At 44.9% G+C, this 17,154-nt stretch overlaps 1 protein-coding gene across 1 annotated transcript; it reads right to left on the reverse strand.

Annotated features, from left to right (window-relative positions):
• Window positions 1-7,363: 7,363 nt before the first annotated feature.
• Window positions 7,364-16,877, reverse strand: LOC128310346 (uncharacterized). Its single transcript, XM_053046969.1, has 7 exons — window positions 16,142-16,877; window positions 12,964-13,116; window positions 12,411-12,888; window positions 12,115-12,282; window positions 11,709-11,898; window positions 11,414-11,562; window positions 7,364-10,208 (listed from the first exon to the last, which is right to left on the reverse strand). Exons 1-7 carry the CDS (start codon window positions 16,875-16,877, stop codon window positions 7,949-7,951), a joined length of 4,134 nt encoding a protein of 1,377 aa, XP_052902929.1. The 3' UTR covers window positions 7,364-7,948.
• Window positions 16,878-17,154: the final 277 nt, after the last annotated feature.

A 17,154-nucleotide genomic window follows, 5' to 3' on the forward strand; every position in this document is an offset into this window, starting at 1 on the left:
GCTCTGGCTCCCTGTTCATCGGTGGACACACCAAGACGTTTTGCAGAACATGGTGGCGAGAGAATTCTTTTTATGGTTTTACATCAATTCTTTCGCCGCTCTTGGTGCTAGATTTCGATTTGTATCATTAGGGACCCGTTGAAACTTTCTATCAAAGAAAATCGTTTTGAGGAGGAAAAAATCGAAAAACCAGCATGGAAACTAGAAACAGATTGAAAATTGCTCGTACACCTGTCGTTCCCGAAGCAAATTGGAGTTTTTTTTATCTCCTTCAACGCTTAATATACTAGATACAGAGTTAATGGTTCGGAGAAGTGTATTACCTTAGATGAAGTCGGATTGTATCATGGGACAGTTTATTTTCCATGGAAAGGAACGCTTTATCCCTTTTCCGTAGAAGGACCAACATACAATAGCATACCTTCCATGTAAAGAAAACCTTCCATGGAGAAGTAACAGTTTATAGCTAGCTATTAATTAATCAATTTAAAGGATTACATCACAGCTATTCAAATGATTTCATGGAAAAATCCCTTTGACAATGTGTTGGTACAGGTGCTGTTTGTTAGCTGGTGTGAATAAAATAAAATTAAACCAGCAAATAATCCATTAAGAAACGGAAACGCCTATGGGTGAAACAACTTTTACGCATTGCTCTGCTCAGTTCGACAACAATACACCGATAAAACAGAAACCATTTTTGATCACACACTCTTACGGCTTTCGGCAACCAAACAGCAATGTAAATGAAATTCCTTCAGAAAACGAAAGCTTATCTAAACACTTTTGAAGCCAACCGAACGCACATCCTTCTGCAGCTGTGGCACGGCTGTCGATCCCCTTCAGGCTATCCATTTCATTATGATCCATGTTTTTATGCTAACACAATCATCTTCACGTCTGCCTCGCATCACATCCGATACGTTATGATGATGTTATTAGGCTCTACGATGGACCACACAGCCACAGTCACTTGATACGCATGGCCAAGTCTTCCCCGTGGATGAAGATGGTTTGCGTTTTTTTTGTTTGGCTCCCTCTCTCTTTCTCTCTCCATGTAAGCCCTGTAGGCCATATCATTTCCCATTCTACGTTCCCCGGTTTCAAAAGCATTTTCCACGATTTCCCAAACTCATTTAACGCGTCTTTAGAGCTGGCATCCACCATGAGAGCGATCGCCATCCGAACAGGCCAGTTCATTCGAGAGCGCTTACTGGAACTCTCGACGCTCTCTAAGCTTTCCGGTGAGTGGTTAGGTTTAAAGCATCTCCAGCGGTCGAGTAACGTTGGTACGCTTAATCATATTTCTTTCCAACCGCTATTGAACGGTTTTGACTGTCATTTGACCTTATCGCTTCTCGAAATGTACTGGTGCCCGACCACGCCGATTGGGAATACCGGATACAGAATGGGAGCGAAAAAAAAATCCCTTTTAGCAATACACTTTGACAGGGAAAATTGGATGCAGCAGCGACGAGAAGACCCAACGCTGTATTGCGTCTGTCACGCAACTAGTTCCATTGCAAAACGATAAACAATCAACTTGGCAATTTTATCACAAACGCAGCAAACGGAAGCTTACTGCTCAAAATTTTCCATCCGCATCGAGCGTCAGCGATATTATTTAATTACACCCACCGAGGCGATAATGCACACAAATGTGTCCGATGACTACCAAATTCTTTTTCGAACATTGCACAACTTAAACAACTAAACCGCTAACAACGTTAGAGCCGATGGTGCTAACGCTAAAAGCATCTTTCGAGTTAGTGCACTTTAAATGCAAGATGCACTTCGTGCCATCGAACGGAGAAGCGAACGTACGGGACGGAAACCGTTCTTCTTGCTCAACATGGTAAATTTACTGTTACTCTTTCAAATTCCCACTCGTTCCTCACGGAACGTTTTCAGCTCCCCGTGTTCAGCTCCGATGACCTTCGACAACCGAAGACATTCGATATTGGAGCATGTTTGTTAACTCAATTCGGTGCATTTCCCCGGCGTGCTTTGGACATCATAGCTTTGCGCTCGGTGCACTCCTATTCCTAGCTGCAGCTAGGAACCACCACCCATGGACGGGTGGCCCAAGGGCGGGCTCGGTACGGGTACAACTCAAACACATCCACTCGCCCAGCTTCCGTTCTTACCGAGGCACGTCCGTAGCATAAAAGTCCCCGTGTCCCGCAGTCCCAACTTGCTACAACGACCGGAGTACGGAACTTTGCCGATGCTTTTAACGTTTCGGGCAGGAATGTCCGGGGTAACGCCCGCTGGGAATGCGGAAAACAATCGCCAAGCCCTGGGTTGGCAGGCATCATTTTTGGGAAGAGCAATGGAGCAATCCACAGCGACGCGCAATCCATTCGATCCTTCCGCAAACATCGAGCATGCTCTCACCTCGGGGACAAACTGGGGCGTTGATATACGGTGCACATGTGACTTATGCGAACAACGATGACGGTAACGCGGACGGTAGCGCAAGGATACGGTTCGGCCGAATACCGACCGGCATGTCACACGATCGCGCGCTCGGACCCGGAGTGTTTCTTACCCGGTTGCATTCTAAACACTGTGCGATGGAATTCCTGCTGCATGAAAGCAGGCGGTTAGCGTGTTTGTGTTCTATCACCGCATAAACTTCTTTTCTGCATTGCAAGGCGCACATTGAAATGCTTGGTACATAACTTGGTAGTCATACCCGATAATGGCAAGCGCCGTTGTGGGTGTTCCGTTAGGGTGGTGCTTTTTTTTTTTTTTTGAAGCACAAGTGAAAAGCCACCAGACAAACGAGTTACATGAAGCGTGCTGTAATCCAACGATTGGAATTAATTCATTAATTGACCGCTGATGCTAAACCGTGTAATAAATTTGCTCCTACTGTGACGAAGCCGTTGTAATGTAAAATAGCTCGTTTCGCTTCAATATAGCATAGTGACAAAAGCGTAATTGCTATCGGATTAAATCAAGAACGAGGATGAAGGTGCAACTAACATACATTGTTTTTGAGACAGTTGTTTAAAAATGGTTTATTGCATCGGGGACGATTTATTTTTCACAACAATATATGATAAAGTTATTTCATTAAGTTAGTAAATGAACGAATGATACTCTATGATTATAGCAGGACGTATCCATTGTAAAATAAAGAGAAAAATAAACGTCTAATGACCTACTAACTAACAACAACATATAAGGTGAATTCGAAACAAGCAAATAACTATATAAGCAAAATTTACTTAACATGTTTTATGATTTCCTTCACTCGCTCTCGCGAAATTACATTTCTCTCAGGTAATCCTTTTTCTAATTTTCGTCCTGTTCGTGCTTCATCTATACACATGACATTGCTATGTTACTTTGATGACAGGATAAACTTTAAATTACATATTGATGAACTTTTACTAAAAGTCAACTGTTCCCTGCACGGCAGCGCGATACAGCCACGTTAGGCCCTCGAACGGGAGGATCATATTGCGACCGAAGATGAAAGTAGACAGAAGCTAGTCTAACTATACCGCTGCCAACCGAAATGAAACAGGTTCATTATTCCGGTTTTGAGCAAGCTTGGTTAGCTTGAAGTTGTCTCACAGAACGCCACTGTAGCACACACGTACCGTAAGCTTTTCCGTAGTGTACACGATTTTTTTACCGTGACGCTTAACTATTCTCGCACCAATCGCTTTATTGCGGAGCGATGCGATAGTGATAAGCCTAATCTTTGAACTTTTTTTCTACATTGATATAAGTGAGAATTCATCATCCTAATCCTGCTTATGGACAATAGGATTACGGACACGATTTTGGGATAATTTCAATATAATTATAATTTTTAATAAAAACGCGTAGAGGCAAGCTGGGAAAACTTTTCGCTTTCTGGGACCTGTTCAAATAGAAGATGATTCTCCGATAATTATTTTCACATTAAAAGTTGATACTAAAAAAATGTTAATTTGCGTATTACTTCATCATGCGTGCAGCAAATTACAAAAGTTCTCTCACGACCATATCTCAAGTCATTGTAGGTCTGCAAGGAAAGCACACTCCCTGTGTATAGCTCATCAACCAATGAAAAAGCTTTTTCAGGAAAATGGTGTTATTTCAAAACAGTATTATTGTTAATCTTCTTTTTAATGTACATTTCCACACGATTTTCTTTAAAACTTTCCTTATAATGCGATTTAGATGGTTCAATTATTCGTTAAAAGTATGACATAATAAAATCATTTCATCCACTTCCAGCTACAATTGAATCGAGATCCAAAACATGACGATAACAGCACATTTCCAAACCACAACCGCCAACCACATGCTTGCTACATATTAAAAACGCCGATTGAGACGCACACACCCAGCGCACACATTCAGTCAGAAGATATCACAATTTCAAAAAACTTCGCTACTTCACAGCCAGAAACACGCGAAATGGTTGCAGCGCTCGGTTGAACACACCGAGAAAAAACACCTTTTCATTTATTTCCGCAGCCAACAAGCTTTTACCGTGCCCATTAACGCGAGCATCTGCAAACAATTCAATTTGCCATACATTCTTCCTCCTCCCGCCAGCCAACAGCATTAGGACGGATTTACGAAGGCCAGCGGGAAGGTTCTTTGCGCGCTGTCTCAAGCGGAACCATCTTCAAAAAAGTAGGGCAGTTATCGTAATTCCGTTCGATCCGATTGCGCGGTGGCACCGTTTGCTCGTTCCAACGAAATTCGTAACCATTCGACATGGTTCCCGCAACCTCGGCAGCTTACCGGTGGTGTTCAAGGAACAGCAAAAAAAATGGCTCTTGTCTTACGAAGGGTAGGCGAAACAATCTTTCCTGACACCAGTCACCTTGCACACAGAGCATCTGCCCATCCCATCCCACCTCACGCATCTAGAAAGGGTGCGCCTTACGGTTTTATTATTTTCAAGCGTTATCGAACTCCTTGCAAGAACAAAAGAAACTACAAAACTGCAGGGGAAAAAATGTTAAATGAACTTCCCACGAGCTCAGCAGGAAGGCGGACAGTCAGTAAACCGTAATGAACACGGAAGAGGAGAGCCACACGGTTGAACGGTGCTGCTCAGCCGGACCGAACTTGTCCAATGTGCAGCGGAGCCGAAGAGAAAAGCTTAAGAGAAAAGCGAGAAAAACTCAATTAAAAATTAATTCATTTCAAGGCATCCGGTCCCGGTGGGTAAAGAGCCGGTGCGGTAGTACCCACTGAAGTATCCCTGGCGAAGTACATACAGGCCGGGCACTCGGGAGAAGTTACGCTGACGGAACAGGTCGACGGTATCGATGGCAGCAAGCCGAAGAACAAATGGACAAGAATTTCCCAACCGGACCAAAAATACCCACTGGTAATCAAGTTTTCTTTCCAATGCACTCGATATTGGCGAATAGTTTCATGTCGGCCTTAGTCGGAGCGAGTGCGATTTTTTCTTTGCCTTCCTTAACTGCAAGCTCCTGGATTTCTTCCCCGTACGTTCCACCACTCTCCATCAAACGACCACTTCCTCTTGATTTCCCTACTGAATCCTTTTTCTTTCCTTTTGCGCACTGTTCATTCGGGCATCGAGGGTTTTTTTCTCTTAATGTGAAGCGAACCAGCGAACATGCAGTTCGATACTGCTTTCATTGAAAATTAAGCAAAAGTACAACGCGTGGAAGGAATGCTTGTTTGTGCTGGTATAAAAATAAGAAAGAATAAAAAAACGAAACAAAACAATGGACCAAGCTCTTGTTAATAATCCCAACGTTGAAAATGTGCTCAAACACCATAATAAAAGAAAACTTTACACCGTGTATAAAAAAACGCACAAAGTAAATTCATTAATTTGAACTCTTAAGAAACTCTTGAGGATATAATTTTGAATGATTTTAGAATAAATGGATCAACAATGTTAACTGGTGTTTCATCTATTGAGTATAATTCCTCACTGATGGTTTACAATCAAATTTTGACCTTCAACCATTCAACAGTAAATCAAATGGTCTAAGGAACCTATGAAATTAAATGTAAACTCTAACAATTTATGACGTCTTTTCTTCACATGTCATGTGGCAATGTGTTTCTTGATACTTTGTGCTTAAATTCTCTGTATCACTCTTTTTTTTTTGTTTTTAGTCATTGAACTTCTATAGAGTACATGCACTTCTTCTTAAGAGTATAGGCATAGCTCACCAAATAATATATTTGTGATGATAAACGAAGACTTTCGTGGAGGTTTCAATTGGACGCGATTCTGGGCATCATCATATATGCGTGAAGTCAACTGCTGGGTTTAGAAACGCTAGAAAACAGAACAACACGTTCACTTCGCATGTTTCTATTTAACAGCTTATATCGAAACATTTACACTTCTTACCTAAACTTGTCGTTAAAAATAAATACTTATGAAAGAAAGAATCTAAGAACCAACCCTTTTCTAACTACTAACAACTATTCACGATTGTAAATGTTTCGGTCTATTCTCGCTAATACGTCGACAATACGGCTAGTGATTTTAAAGAGAAGTTATGTGAAAGAGTGAACTGAGGTAAAATTTGTTTAATTATCAGTTAGTGTTTAATTTACCAAATCAAAAGCAAAATTTTATTTATTTCACTTTTAACAAGACATATTTTATATATTACTATTTTATTACGTAAAGTTAACCGAGTATCCGAGTTAACCTGGGATAAGGGAAATTGCAAGGAGGCAATCTTAATTGCCTTTCAAGATTGTACAAAACTCAACACAACGGTGTTGATAATACGGCAAATGTCGTCATATCGGAAGAAATAAACAATTAAATACATTTCTTGTTACGAAAAGCTAACTGAAAAGCCTAGTACAAAATTTGCTATTTACAATTATTTGAATGCAAAGCCTTTGCACTTATTTGAAAATAGTTTACTATTTACTGGTCCACTGTTACACTTAGTTCGTTCGGTTGGATTTTGGGTGAATGTTTAAAATTTAAAATATAGAATCCATCGGAATCATTTTCCTTACGGCAAGCCACCGGTAATCTGCGCAATGTGAAATATTTCATCAAAATGGCATTGCATGAAACGAAGCAAGATTGAACGCAAACATGTTTCACACAACGAAACGTTCATGCGCTTAAAGCTCCAGCGAAAGCTCAACTGGGGGAAAAACGGAAAATCTTTTCAACATAAATACATGTACTAAACGGAACAACAGATTCGAATCGTTGAATTCGAATGCACGGTTAATCAAAACCTTAACTTTACTGTTTTTCACTTAAGAAAAGTTGGTGAAGTTTATCGGGAAATTTCGGCTAACAATCTTTCACAAGTACCATGGAAACACGAAATCTTACTAAGAAAAATTACTTTATTACCACGTGCTGCATCTATCTACCTAATCCCGTTCCTAAACGTTACTTACCAACTAAAACCGTGTGTTTGTTTTGCGCGTTACTTTATTTGTACAAATAACGTAAATAAATAGTCAAGCACCAGCGCGTACAGTTCTGGCAAAGCAAATCGATCAACGTCGGTACGTTTTCGCCGTGCCAGTGCCGCATTCTGCGTTAGTTTACCGGATTAATGTAATCAATATATGGAATCTTCATGTGTGTATGTGTATCTCGGTCGGTTCGAATGCTTGGAACATCCAGCTCCGGAACATGAGTAGTACAGACGCACCGTTTAAGCGCGCGGCTGGTCAAATACATGTGTAACAAGGTTTTGGGATGTTTGTTGCCGGTGGAGAAAACCAGTACGGTTTGTGGGCCCATCCGGCAGATATTGCAAGTGAGCGTGATCCTAAGAATAAATACTTCATGCCTCAAGTGCATGGCAAACCCGTTTGCACTAGTACTAGCAAACAGAGCGCGCTCCCTACAAAGCGCACCAATCAATATCCTTCTCGTTAGTCAAACGAAGGCAGACGACACGCGTGAAAGTGTCAAGGCTCCTCGAACTCGCAATTTGTCTTGTTTTGCTATTTACAGTTTCTTTATCGTGCCGGTACTCCCCGATGTCGTGTCAGTAGCGGACGAATCGGAACTAAACTTATCCCGTACGGGCGACTGGGCGTCTCCATCGCGTGGCGCAGGCTGCAGCGTTTCGCCATCGCCCGCACTTCGCATTTCCCCACTGCCCGTTCGCGGTGTATCGAAACACTTAAACGAGGACGGTGTTCGCATTAAGCCAACTGGCCGAACGTAGCTGTAGTGGTTTTCCGGCTTATGCTCTATACAAATGATGTCGACCGGTGGCTGCTCTTCGACGTCTTCCGCACCGTGTTCGTGCCCGGGCTGCGTTTCGTTCCCGGGCGAGCTCGGATCACCCTCCGAGTCCACCGAGTTCTGGCGCGACATTGTCATGTAGGTGCTTTCCTGGTGTGTCGGTAGCAAGGGGCCCACGTACAGCGTGTTCAGCGCGATCGGAGGTTCCTCCTCGACCGGTGGCTCTTCGGCCACTATCGGCGGGGAGCTGATGAAGTTGTGGCTTGTTCGCGCCTGCCGAACGGCTGCCGGTCGACCGAGGGTGGAACAGATGCGCGGTGGTGGTGCTGGTATCAATCGACCACCGCCAGACGCATCCCGACGCAAACTGTGACTACCGTGCGGCAGTACACCGTACAGTGATTGAGGTGGCAGCGAGCGTCGCTTCATGGAGGTGCCGAGCGTTGCGCCTCCAACGCCACCGGACCGTGGATGGTCCGGGAGCACTTTGGGGAAATTTCTCCTCTGAATCACTCGCAGCGCTTCTTCCGGTGAAAGGGGATCCTTTTCGATGCTTTCATCGCGGGACGTGACGTTTATATCTCCCGGGATCTCCGGCTCGATGAAGCTTGTAACCTCCTCCTCTCCTCCCTCGGCCGCACCGAACCGTCTCAACGAATATTCCGGACAGTTGTAATAAATTCCAGCAGGCAACGTCTGTTTGAGCTCATCGGTAGCCGCCGAGCTGGAGCAGGATGACGTAGTCCCGGAAGAGCTGCTGCCGGTTCCGCTCGAGTCAGCTTCCCGCGCTGTTTCATCCCCCGGACAACCTCGCCCAGCACAGTCCACTTCGTCCGTTGGCCCATACTCAAACGATTTTGCCTTCGTTATCTCTATCGGCTCCTGGCGCAGCACGCTGTTGCCGCGCGCTTGCGGCGTAGCATCGATGGCAACGCTGATCTTGTGCGGAGGCACGACCGGAGGCACTCGGCAGCCTGCCGATGCCACCATCCAGTCGCACACCTTCGTATGCGAATCGACCGCATCGACACCGATCGAAACCGGTCCGTCCCCGAACGGTTGCTTTGCGACCGGTTCGTACGAATTGGATTTTCTCAGCATCATCGTTGCTGCTTCGTCCAGCAGGTAAGAACCGTGATGCAGATGATGGTGGTGATGGCCATGCAGCTGATTGCATCCGTCTTCCTTTTCGCCGACGCTCACACCGGACACCACGACAGCGGCCGCACTCTCCAGCATCGTATCGTCGTACTTCCGCTTCACCTTGCGCCCACCGGCGCCCACTCCTCCCTTGCCCAGATGGCGGCGCACGAGATACCCCACAATGACGACAATGTTGAACAGCAGAAACACGATGGCGACCGCTATCAGAATAGTGAGCGTCGATTCACTTTTCATGATTTCCGTCGCACCTCCATCCAGCTCTGCGTCACCCGCCGATCCGAATGGGTCCTTCGCGGACTGTTGCATTTGTTTCAGGTGCTTCTGGTGCTTCTGATGATCCACACCGGCCGCCAGCTGGGCGGGACTTGCCCCCCTGTCCGGAATAGCGGCAGCAGAGGATGTGGCGGGAGCATTGTACATACCCGGCCCTGCCAGCGGGTCCTTCATCTGGTACAGCAGCTCCTTAAACGGATCCTCCGTCGGACGCTCGATGTCTACGTGGAACGGGTACAGGTTGATGTACCCGGTAGGATAATCGGGATGGGGCGTAGTGCCACCCCGCAGCCGAGCAATACCCGCACTGGCGACACCCTTACCAGCACCCGGTGGACTGAAGAAGTCCGAGTACGGAGCGTACGCCTTCGAGCTGGTAATCTTCTTCAGCTCTTCCGGTAGCTCCTCGTTCCAGAACTTCATGTACTTCTGCCGGTACCGGTGGCCCACGACCGGCGTTATGCCCATGTGCAAATAGCTCTGGTTGATGCTGTTGTACTCCGGCCAGTCCACATCGTAGTACGACCAATCTTCCGGGTTGAGATTCAAAAACAGATCCTTCCACGGTGCCTTCGGGTTGCTGCGGATATGGAAAGGATTGTATGAGAGAGAGAGAGAGAGAAAGAGAGAGAAAGAGAGCACGACACGGAGGGAAAACCAATTATTTGTTTGCTATAATCATGGCTAGCCACGACTGAAGCTGAATGAAAATCTGACCAAAAAAGTTTCGCACAACTTCACTCATGTAAACGCATGCATCCAGCGTTGCATCGATAGGCGAGGCGTCTATCTGCTGCCGTATGCGCTGCATCGCACACACACACGGGAAATTTGAGCCAAGGGTGGGGGGGTGTACCAAGCGGAAGGAATTTGTAGCAAAGCAGATTAGTTCGCTGGTTAGTTTTACATGCATAGCAAAACCATAATGTGGAACATGCTTTTAAAGTATTATCGATTGTACAATTTAATTAAAAAGTCAGCCATGGCATGTCGAATGGATGTTTCCCGAAAGGATGATCCCTTTCACGAATGCTCATTTGCGTTTGACAGTAACGAGGTTTTATGTTGTCACTCTTACGAATATTAAATAAAAACTTTTATCCTTATTAAATAAAAACTTTTATCAAATTATTGCACACGTGTATTGGCAGAGTAAATATACTACTTTCTTTTCTCGAGAACGCCGGAAATCAAACTAAAATCAACAATATTTCGTTTCCAAGTTAGGATTACATCATATTTATGAAAAAATAAATTACTTTAGTATAAAAAACAAGGTTTCAAACAACTTTCACCTGATGTTTAATTATAAGACTGTGCGTGGTTTGATTGCATTTAATATAAATATTTGAAATATCTGTTTTGAACATCTGTTTACCTGTTCTGAATATCTGTTTACCAAAGCATATTGAATGGTTTTATGATGCGCTTATATAGTCATCAAATACCAATTTTCTTGTGGTACTTAAATTTGACTTACGTAAATAACCCTGAATTGCAATATTGGTGCAACTCGGACAATATTGTATATATTATTAGTTTAAATTGAAAACTAAAATTAAGTTAAAACAAAATCAGTTAAATCAAATTGAAGTTGCTTTACACGCGCTTAAAATCTCGCAATGACACAACAAACTATTAAAGTTTAGCAAGCCAACAAAACATGACACATTTTGGTTTGAATACTAAATTAATTTCATATGTTATTACTACCCAACACAAAAAAAAACGAATAAACACATCAAAACAGACAATACATCCACCAAAAACCCTGCTTCCCCTTACCCGGTTTTGGCAAAGTTGGTGAAATACTTCATCACCGCCTCGGAAAACAATCGCTCGCGAGCATTGTAATGGTGCTGGAATGGACCCACCTGTCCAAGCGGGGCACCAAACACGTACGCCAAGTCCTCGCCTACCACGCTTTGCGATAGCTGTTGTCGGTCGCACCGAAGAAAACCGAAAAAACAGAACAAAACCCAAAATAGATAAACCGAACAGCGAGAACGGTTACCAGTAATTAGACATCATTCATGTGCTACCGCTACGGCGGCGATGCTCGATCGGCTAAAACACTCACCCGTCCGTACTCGCCCGCTTCGCTGTTGTGGCCAAACACGTACATGTAGCACTTGGGGTTGACCTTCGACAGATAGAGTCCGGTCTGGACCATCGGGGCAGCGACGCGCGCATCGGACAGTATCTCCAGCAAGTTGTCCCGATGCTCGTCGGCCAGCGCCTTGTTCGGGTCCGTGTAGATCTCGGTGTACCTAGAACCGGGGGAATAGAGCAAAACAAAAAAAAAAAGCAGGAATATGGTGAAACGGGACGTAATGAGTGTGTCGAAACACGTTGCTGTCTGTTTCCGTTTTGCTATCGTGCAATTTAAATTCCTCCCTCATTGCCGTCACCAAACAACACGTTCCGCTACGTGCGACCAGAGTGTTGGAAGAAATAATGCAGCGAATGAAATAAAATCCACTTACTCGCGCAGCGTAGCGGCGAGGGCCAGGTCGGGCCGTATTTCGAAGCGATTTTGCATGTAAAATCGCAATAAATTGTCTCGTTCGTTTTCCAGCAGGCCGTACGTGAGCGCGACCGCATTCAGGATGTGATAGGATTCCAGCTCGGTCATGCCATACAGCAGATCGTATCTGCGTTGATTCCCGGTAGAGCCATTGGGTTGCGGAGAGCATGGAGGGAAGAAAAATGATAAATCAAAATTAATTTCTGCAACACACAGCGGCCACGATGGAAACGGGATAAATCACACGACGGTTACCCACTAAAAATGTCACTGTACTGGCCCATGACTTTGTGCGGCATATTGGGTATGACCAGCCCATCGACGATCGGCCCAAACCGGGTCGAAAACTGGGGTGACGCCGTTTTAACGCCGAGTATTTCGCTGTAGCGCTTGCGGCGCAGGCAGGCCGTCACCTCGTCGTTTTCACCGTTCAGCGGACAGTTCAGACCCTGCAGGACCTGCATCGTCGACTGCAGCGGGTGCTGCGTCAGGGCCCAATCGGACAGTGCCGATCCGGACAGCAGGATAGCCCGATGGAACAATCCCTTCGCTACCGGGGACACCATCAGAAAGTTAACGCAGGCCGCACCCGTGCCCTGGCCCATCACCGTCACCAGCTTCGCGTCCCCACCGAACGCGCCAATGTTTTCCTTGATCCACTGCAGGGCCGCTATTTGGTCCAGCAGGCCGAAGTTGCTGGTCGTATGATCGCTGATGCCGGGCTTCATGAAGCCTGAGAAACGAACGCAAAGTGGTCCAATTAGTACGGCAGCCTGGCGTGCCCTGGTGCGGAGAGCTGAGTACTTACCGAGGATGCCCAGCCGGAAGTTAAGCGTGACCACTATCACCTGACCGTAGCTGGCCAGGATGGACCCGTCATACGGATTACCGCTGTTCCACTCGTACGACTCGCCGTGGATGTACACGATGACGGGATACTTCGTCTGTGGTCCGATACCATCTGCAAAGCACAGCGAACGGGTGAAGGTGAGAAAGGATGCACTAACCTAACAGTGTGCCGCACAATACACGCTAATTGAAATTCAATATCAAATTACAGAAGTATACTGCCACCATTTGCCGTGTTGCCGTGTAGGTGTGGTCGGTTGTAATTGAAAACCGCTGCTTAGGTTCGTGTTTTCCAGCAAAACATGCGACGAGCAAAAGTTTGTATGTGTGTCGAGTTGGTTGATTAAATTTCATGTTTTGTGCGAACATAATTATGCTTTCGCGAAGAGGTACTGTTTGATTCGACCCCGTTTTTCCATGCATTTGTGCATCTATTTTCATACCACACCATATCTATACGAAATCAGTTTACATTCAATGAGCTACGATTGATATGAAATGATAATGCATTGTAATGGTGAAAGCAGTTAATCTTTTTCATAATTCCCAGTGGTTTATTATTAATATTCCGAATATTATTGTTGTGATAATGCATAAACAAATGTGCATTTACTCGATTATTAAAATGCATTCTCGGAATCGAAAGTTAAAAAGGCTATTACGATTACGACCATGGCTAAACTGGTCGACCATGTTTGCGGACGAATATTGTAAGCTGCACTTGTTCGTTATTCATTATCCATTAACAATATTTTCCCTATAAGGATTTTTTTTAATTCAATGCAGTTCAATCAAAGTCTAAAAACTCTACGTGCATGAGAAAAAATCCATCTGTTGTCAAGCTTTTAAATAAAGAACCTTGTATAGTATTACATATTGTACAGCCTGTAATGAAGCTGTACAGCGAAAAAAACTAACATTCTTAAAGGTTTTTTTTGAAACAGTGTGCAGAACACTCATATCTACGAGTTTCTTCACTAGAATCAAAAACACCTAGATATGTAGAGAGTGTACCTAATATATGTAGCATTTTGGAAAACTCTATTAGAATTGAAAAAAGAAAACATTAAATTTGGGAAATTTTTTTTAAAGATGACATACTTTTTGACGTGAATGTCCAATTCACGAAGATCATAAATTTCTTGAACTATGGTTTTTACTAGCATTTAGTTTGCATCGAGCGATCAAATTATTTTCCTTCCATAACTTCATTTTTATTTTGCTCGCTTTTGCTTCCAACTCCCGTGACGCTCCTGTTACGCGTTAAAGCGATTTTTAGCAAAAACCCAAAACAATCCACTGAAATTTCTGACCTCAACATCCTTGAAGCATTTGGCCCACAGAGAAACCTCCCCAAACGCTGGACTGGCATTGTTCCAAACGAAACCTTTCAACCACCTCGTCCACCTCCTTGCGTTCCGCAAAGCGAATATGCAACAGGAATCGAATAAAGCGTGCCCACTGCAAGCAACCGCATCGAGGTCCTGTCGAACTTCGTTTATTCTCTTCATCTTTGGCAAATTTTTAACTACAGCATGATGGGCCGACACCGAAGAAACGGACGATCATTTTCGCGTTTGTGAAGTGGGTCAGTAATTGAATTCTGCTGAACGTAATAAAATTTACGCTCTTTACCGTACAGCCCCCGCGGAACCCCGGTACACCCAGTGCACACCAGCGTTTCCACCAGCGCAGCACCATACCGCGGGTGGGTTGTTTTTCATTTATTAAATTCAATTTTGTTTGCCGCTGTTTTTGCCTGCTGTCCGGTGCGGAGCGAACCCCTGCCCGGTGTTTGGGGGAGATTTTTGAGCTCGTCTCTGTTTTACTCGGATTCATTTTTAAGCTCGCGTACTCTCACCTTGCACCAGGTATGTGACAGTGGACGCCTTCGACTCTTCCGCACCAGAAGTGAACCAAAATGGCGCCGAGTGGGGAGGGATGAGAAGCAAAATTAATTCCATTCTCAACCGTTCCGCATATAATGGGAACATAAATTTTCATCCGAATGCTGAAAATAGAAGCCAAAATTCAGTTTTGCCATCGCCAAATGCTACACTGGCCAGTGGTCAAACTGCAACAGAATGATGCGCAGTAATGCAAACGAAATAAACACATACACGGTCTTCAAACTACTCAAGCACCCGTCCGTACCTGAACGGTTGGCTTGCTCATATACGCTGGTAAGTTATTCCATTGCCGGTGAATGGGTTAAAACATTTACACTTTCAAGTTGTGAAAAGGGTTTTGGTTTCGATGTATCTTTTGTATTCTACAAGGGATTAAAATCCGCACCATAGACGAATGTCGAATTTAAAAATCTGTCTAAATTAAAGAGAGATTCAAAGCTGTTCTCTTGTCAATTATCTTTCTATTTGATCATAAATTATTACTTAAACTTGATTTAAAAATTGTGCATCTATTTAAGCGGAAGATAAAATGCAAAACTGATCCATACATCCAGAATGCCAACAGATATTCAGCTTCACCAATCGAAGTCCAAATTTTGACCACAAGCATGATCAATAAACGTACACCACCAACAGAACGAGCATTAATTCCTACGGGCAAAACCAATTAATAGCGCCAACTGAAGGGTATCGAAAATGGAACAGATCCAACTGCGATCGCGACTTTCGGGTTGGCCTTCTTGCGACCCACATTTCCCTATAGACGGGACGCGCCCCCGCGACACGTGGGATGGTGTCACCGTGGGAGGTAAGCGCCAAACAACACTACCACGGGAGCAAAGAAAACGAACTCGAGTCGAAAATACCGTTCAAACGCCATCCAAATCTCACACTCGCGTTTACGCGTGCTGATCGCAATTTGTTTGGCGCCACTGAGCGATCCACACATTCAAGGACGCAGAGACAAACTCGAGCGCGCTAAGCTTCGAGCCGGTAATCGACGGTAGAAATAATACACAACCAAGCAGGTCGTTACGTTTATGATTGATGCGGCAGGGGGGTTGTATATGTGGGGTTCCAATTTTACCTACACCGGACATTTGCTGCTCCAATGTTTACTGTTCCGGCCAATGGTTCGATTTGACGTCAACTGACCACCAACGTTGCACGTCAGACTATCGTCGGAAACATCTCATTTTAATTAGTTTGCTCACAAGAAAAACTCACCATAACTCGGTACGTATAGATTCAGATACAGACAGTCTTCACTTTCCACCTTCAGGTAGGGCAGCAACCGTTTGATCTGATCGTACCGTCCCTTGGAGTAGTTATTGTTGGCATTGTTCAGGCTGGGAAGATTCTGCGGACAGACCGGTGACAGCTTGGTAGCCATCTTTAGCCCATTCCAGGGTATGGGTGCACTCGGCGGCATGAAGCGTCTCGAGCCGACCGGTGCCTCGGCGTACGGTATTCCCAGGAACTGATCGACATTCTTCAACCCGGACTGTGGATGCATCACACGCACGAAACCGCGCAGTACGCCTTGCTTCACGGCGATGTCGCGGGTGTACGGTGTGCCGTCCCGTGGATCATATCCTTGCTGCTGTTGCTGTTGGTGCTGCTGCTGCTGCTGTTGCGAGGCCAACGTTTGTTGTCGTAAGCCCCCGCTGTGCGCCTTGCGGTACTGTTCCGCACGGGCTATGAATGGGTTGTTGCCGTAGTTTGCGATCGACGGCCGCTGCTGGTACGCATTCGATGGACCATCGTTAGACATCGATGCCGATGGGTAGAGGTCGGTGCCGTCATTGGAGAGAAAACCCGCCATCTGGAGTTTGCGTTCGGTTGCCGTGGGCAACCCCAAATCATCGTACTCACTGCTGTCAAGTATTGTTTCCACCTGCGAGTGCCCGTGTCTCACCGACAGGGCCACTACAAGCAACGTGAGCACTCGTAAGCTCGTCATTTTGGTTTATATCGTTAAGAAGCTTACATTAAATGGGAGTGCAAAAAGTGCGCAACTGTCACACCACAAACAAACTATTCACCACATGTACTCACTCCGTGTCGCACGAAAAAAACGTCATTGGTATTGGTTCGCGGAAAAAATTGTATTTAAATACACATTCTCTCATTCCACATATGAGTGGGATTTTATTACAATTCGATTCCTCGAAATTGGACTCACACTGGTTGCACAATTTATCACGCACTTTTTTATACACCACGCATTTTTTCCTTCT

Source organism: Anopheles moucheti, chromosome 2 (assembly GCF_943734755.1).
Source record: "Anopheles moucheti chromosome 2, idAnoMoucSN_F20_07, whole genome shotgun sequence".
Lineage (NCBI taxonomy): Eukaryota > Metazoa > Arthropoda > Insecta > Diptera > Culicidae > Anopheles > Anopheles moucheti.

Coding starts and splice junctions, on each gene's coding strand:
- LOC128310346 (XM_053046969.1), bottom strand. CDS start 16,877: ATGACGAGCTTACGAGTGCTCACGTTGCTTGTAGTGGCCCTGTCGGTG. Junction 12,889..12,963: donor CTTCCGGCTGGGCATCCTCG/GTAAGTACTCAG, acceptor TTCGTTTCTCAG/GCTTCATGAAGCCCGGCATC. Junction 11,563..11,708: donor AAGCGGGCGAGTACGGACGG/GTGAGTGTTTTA, acceptor GACCGACAACAG/CTATCGCAAAGCGTGGTAGG.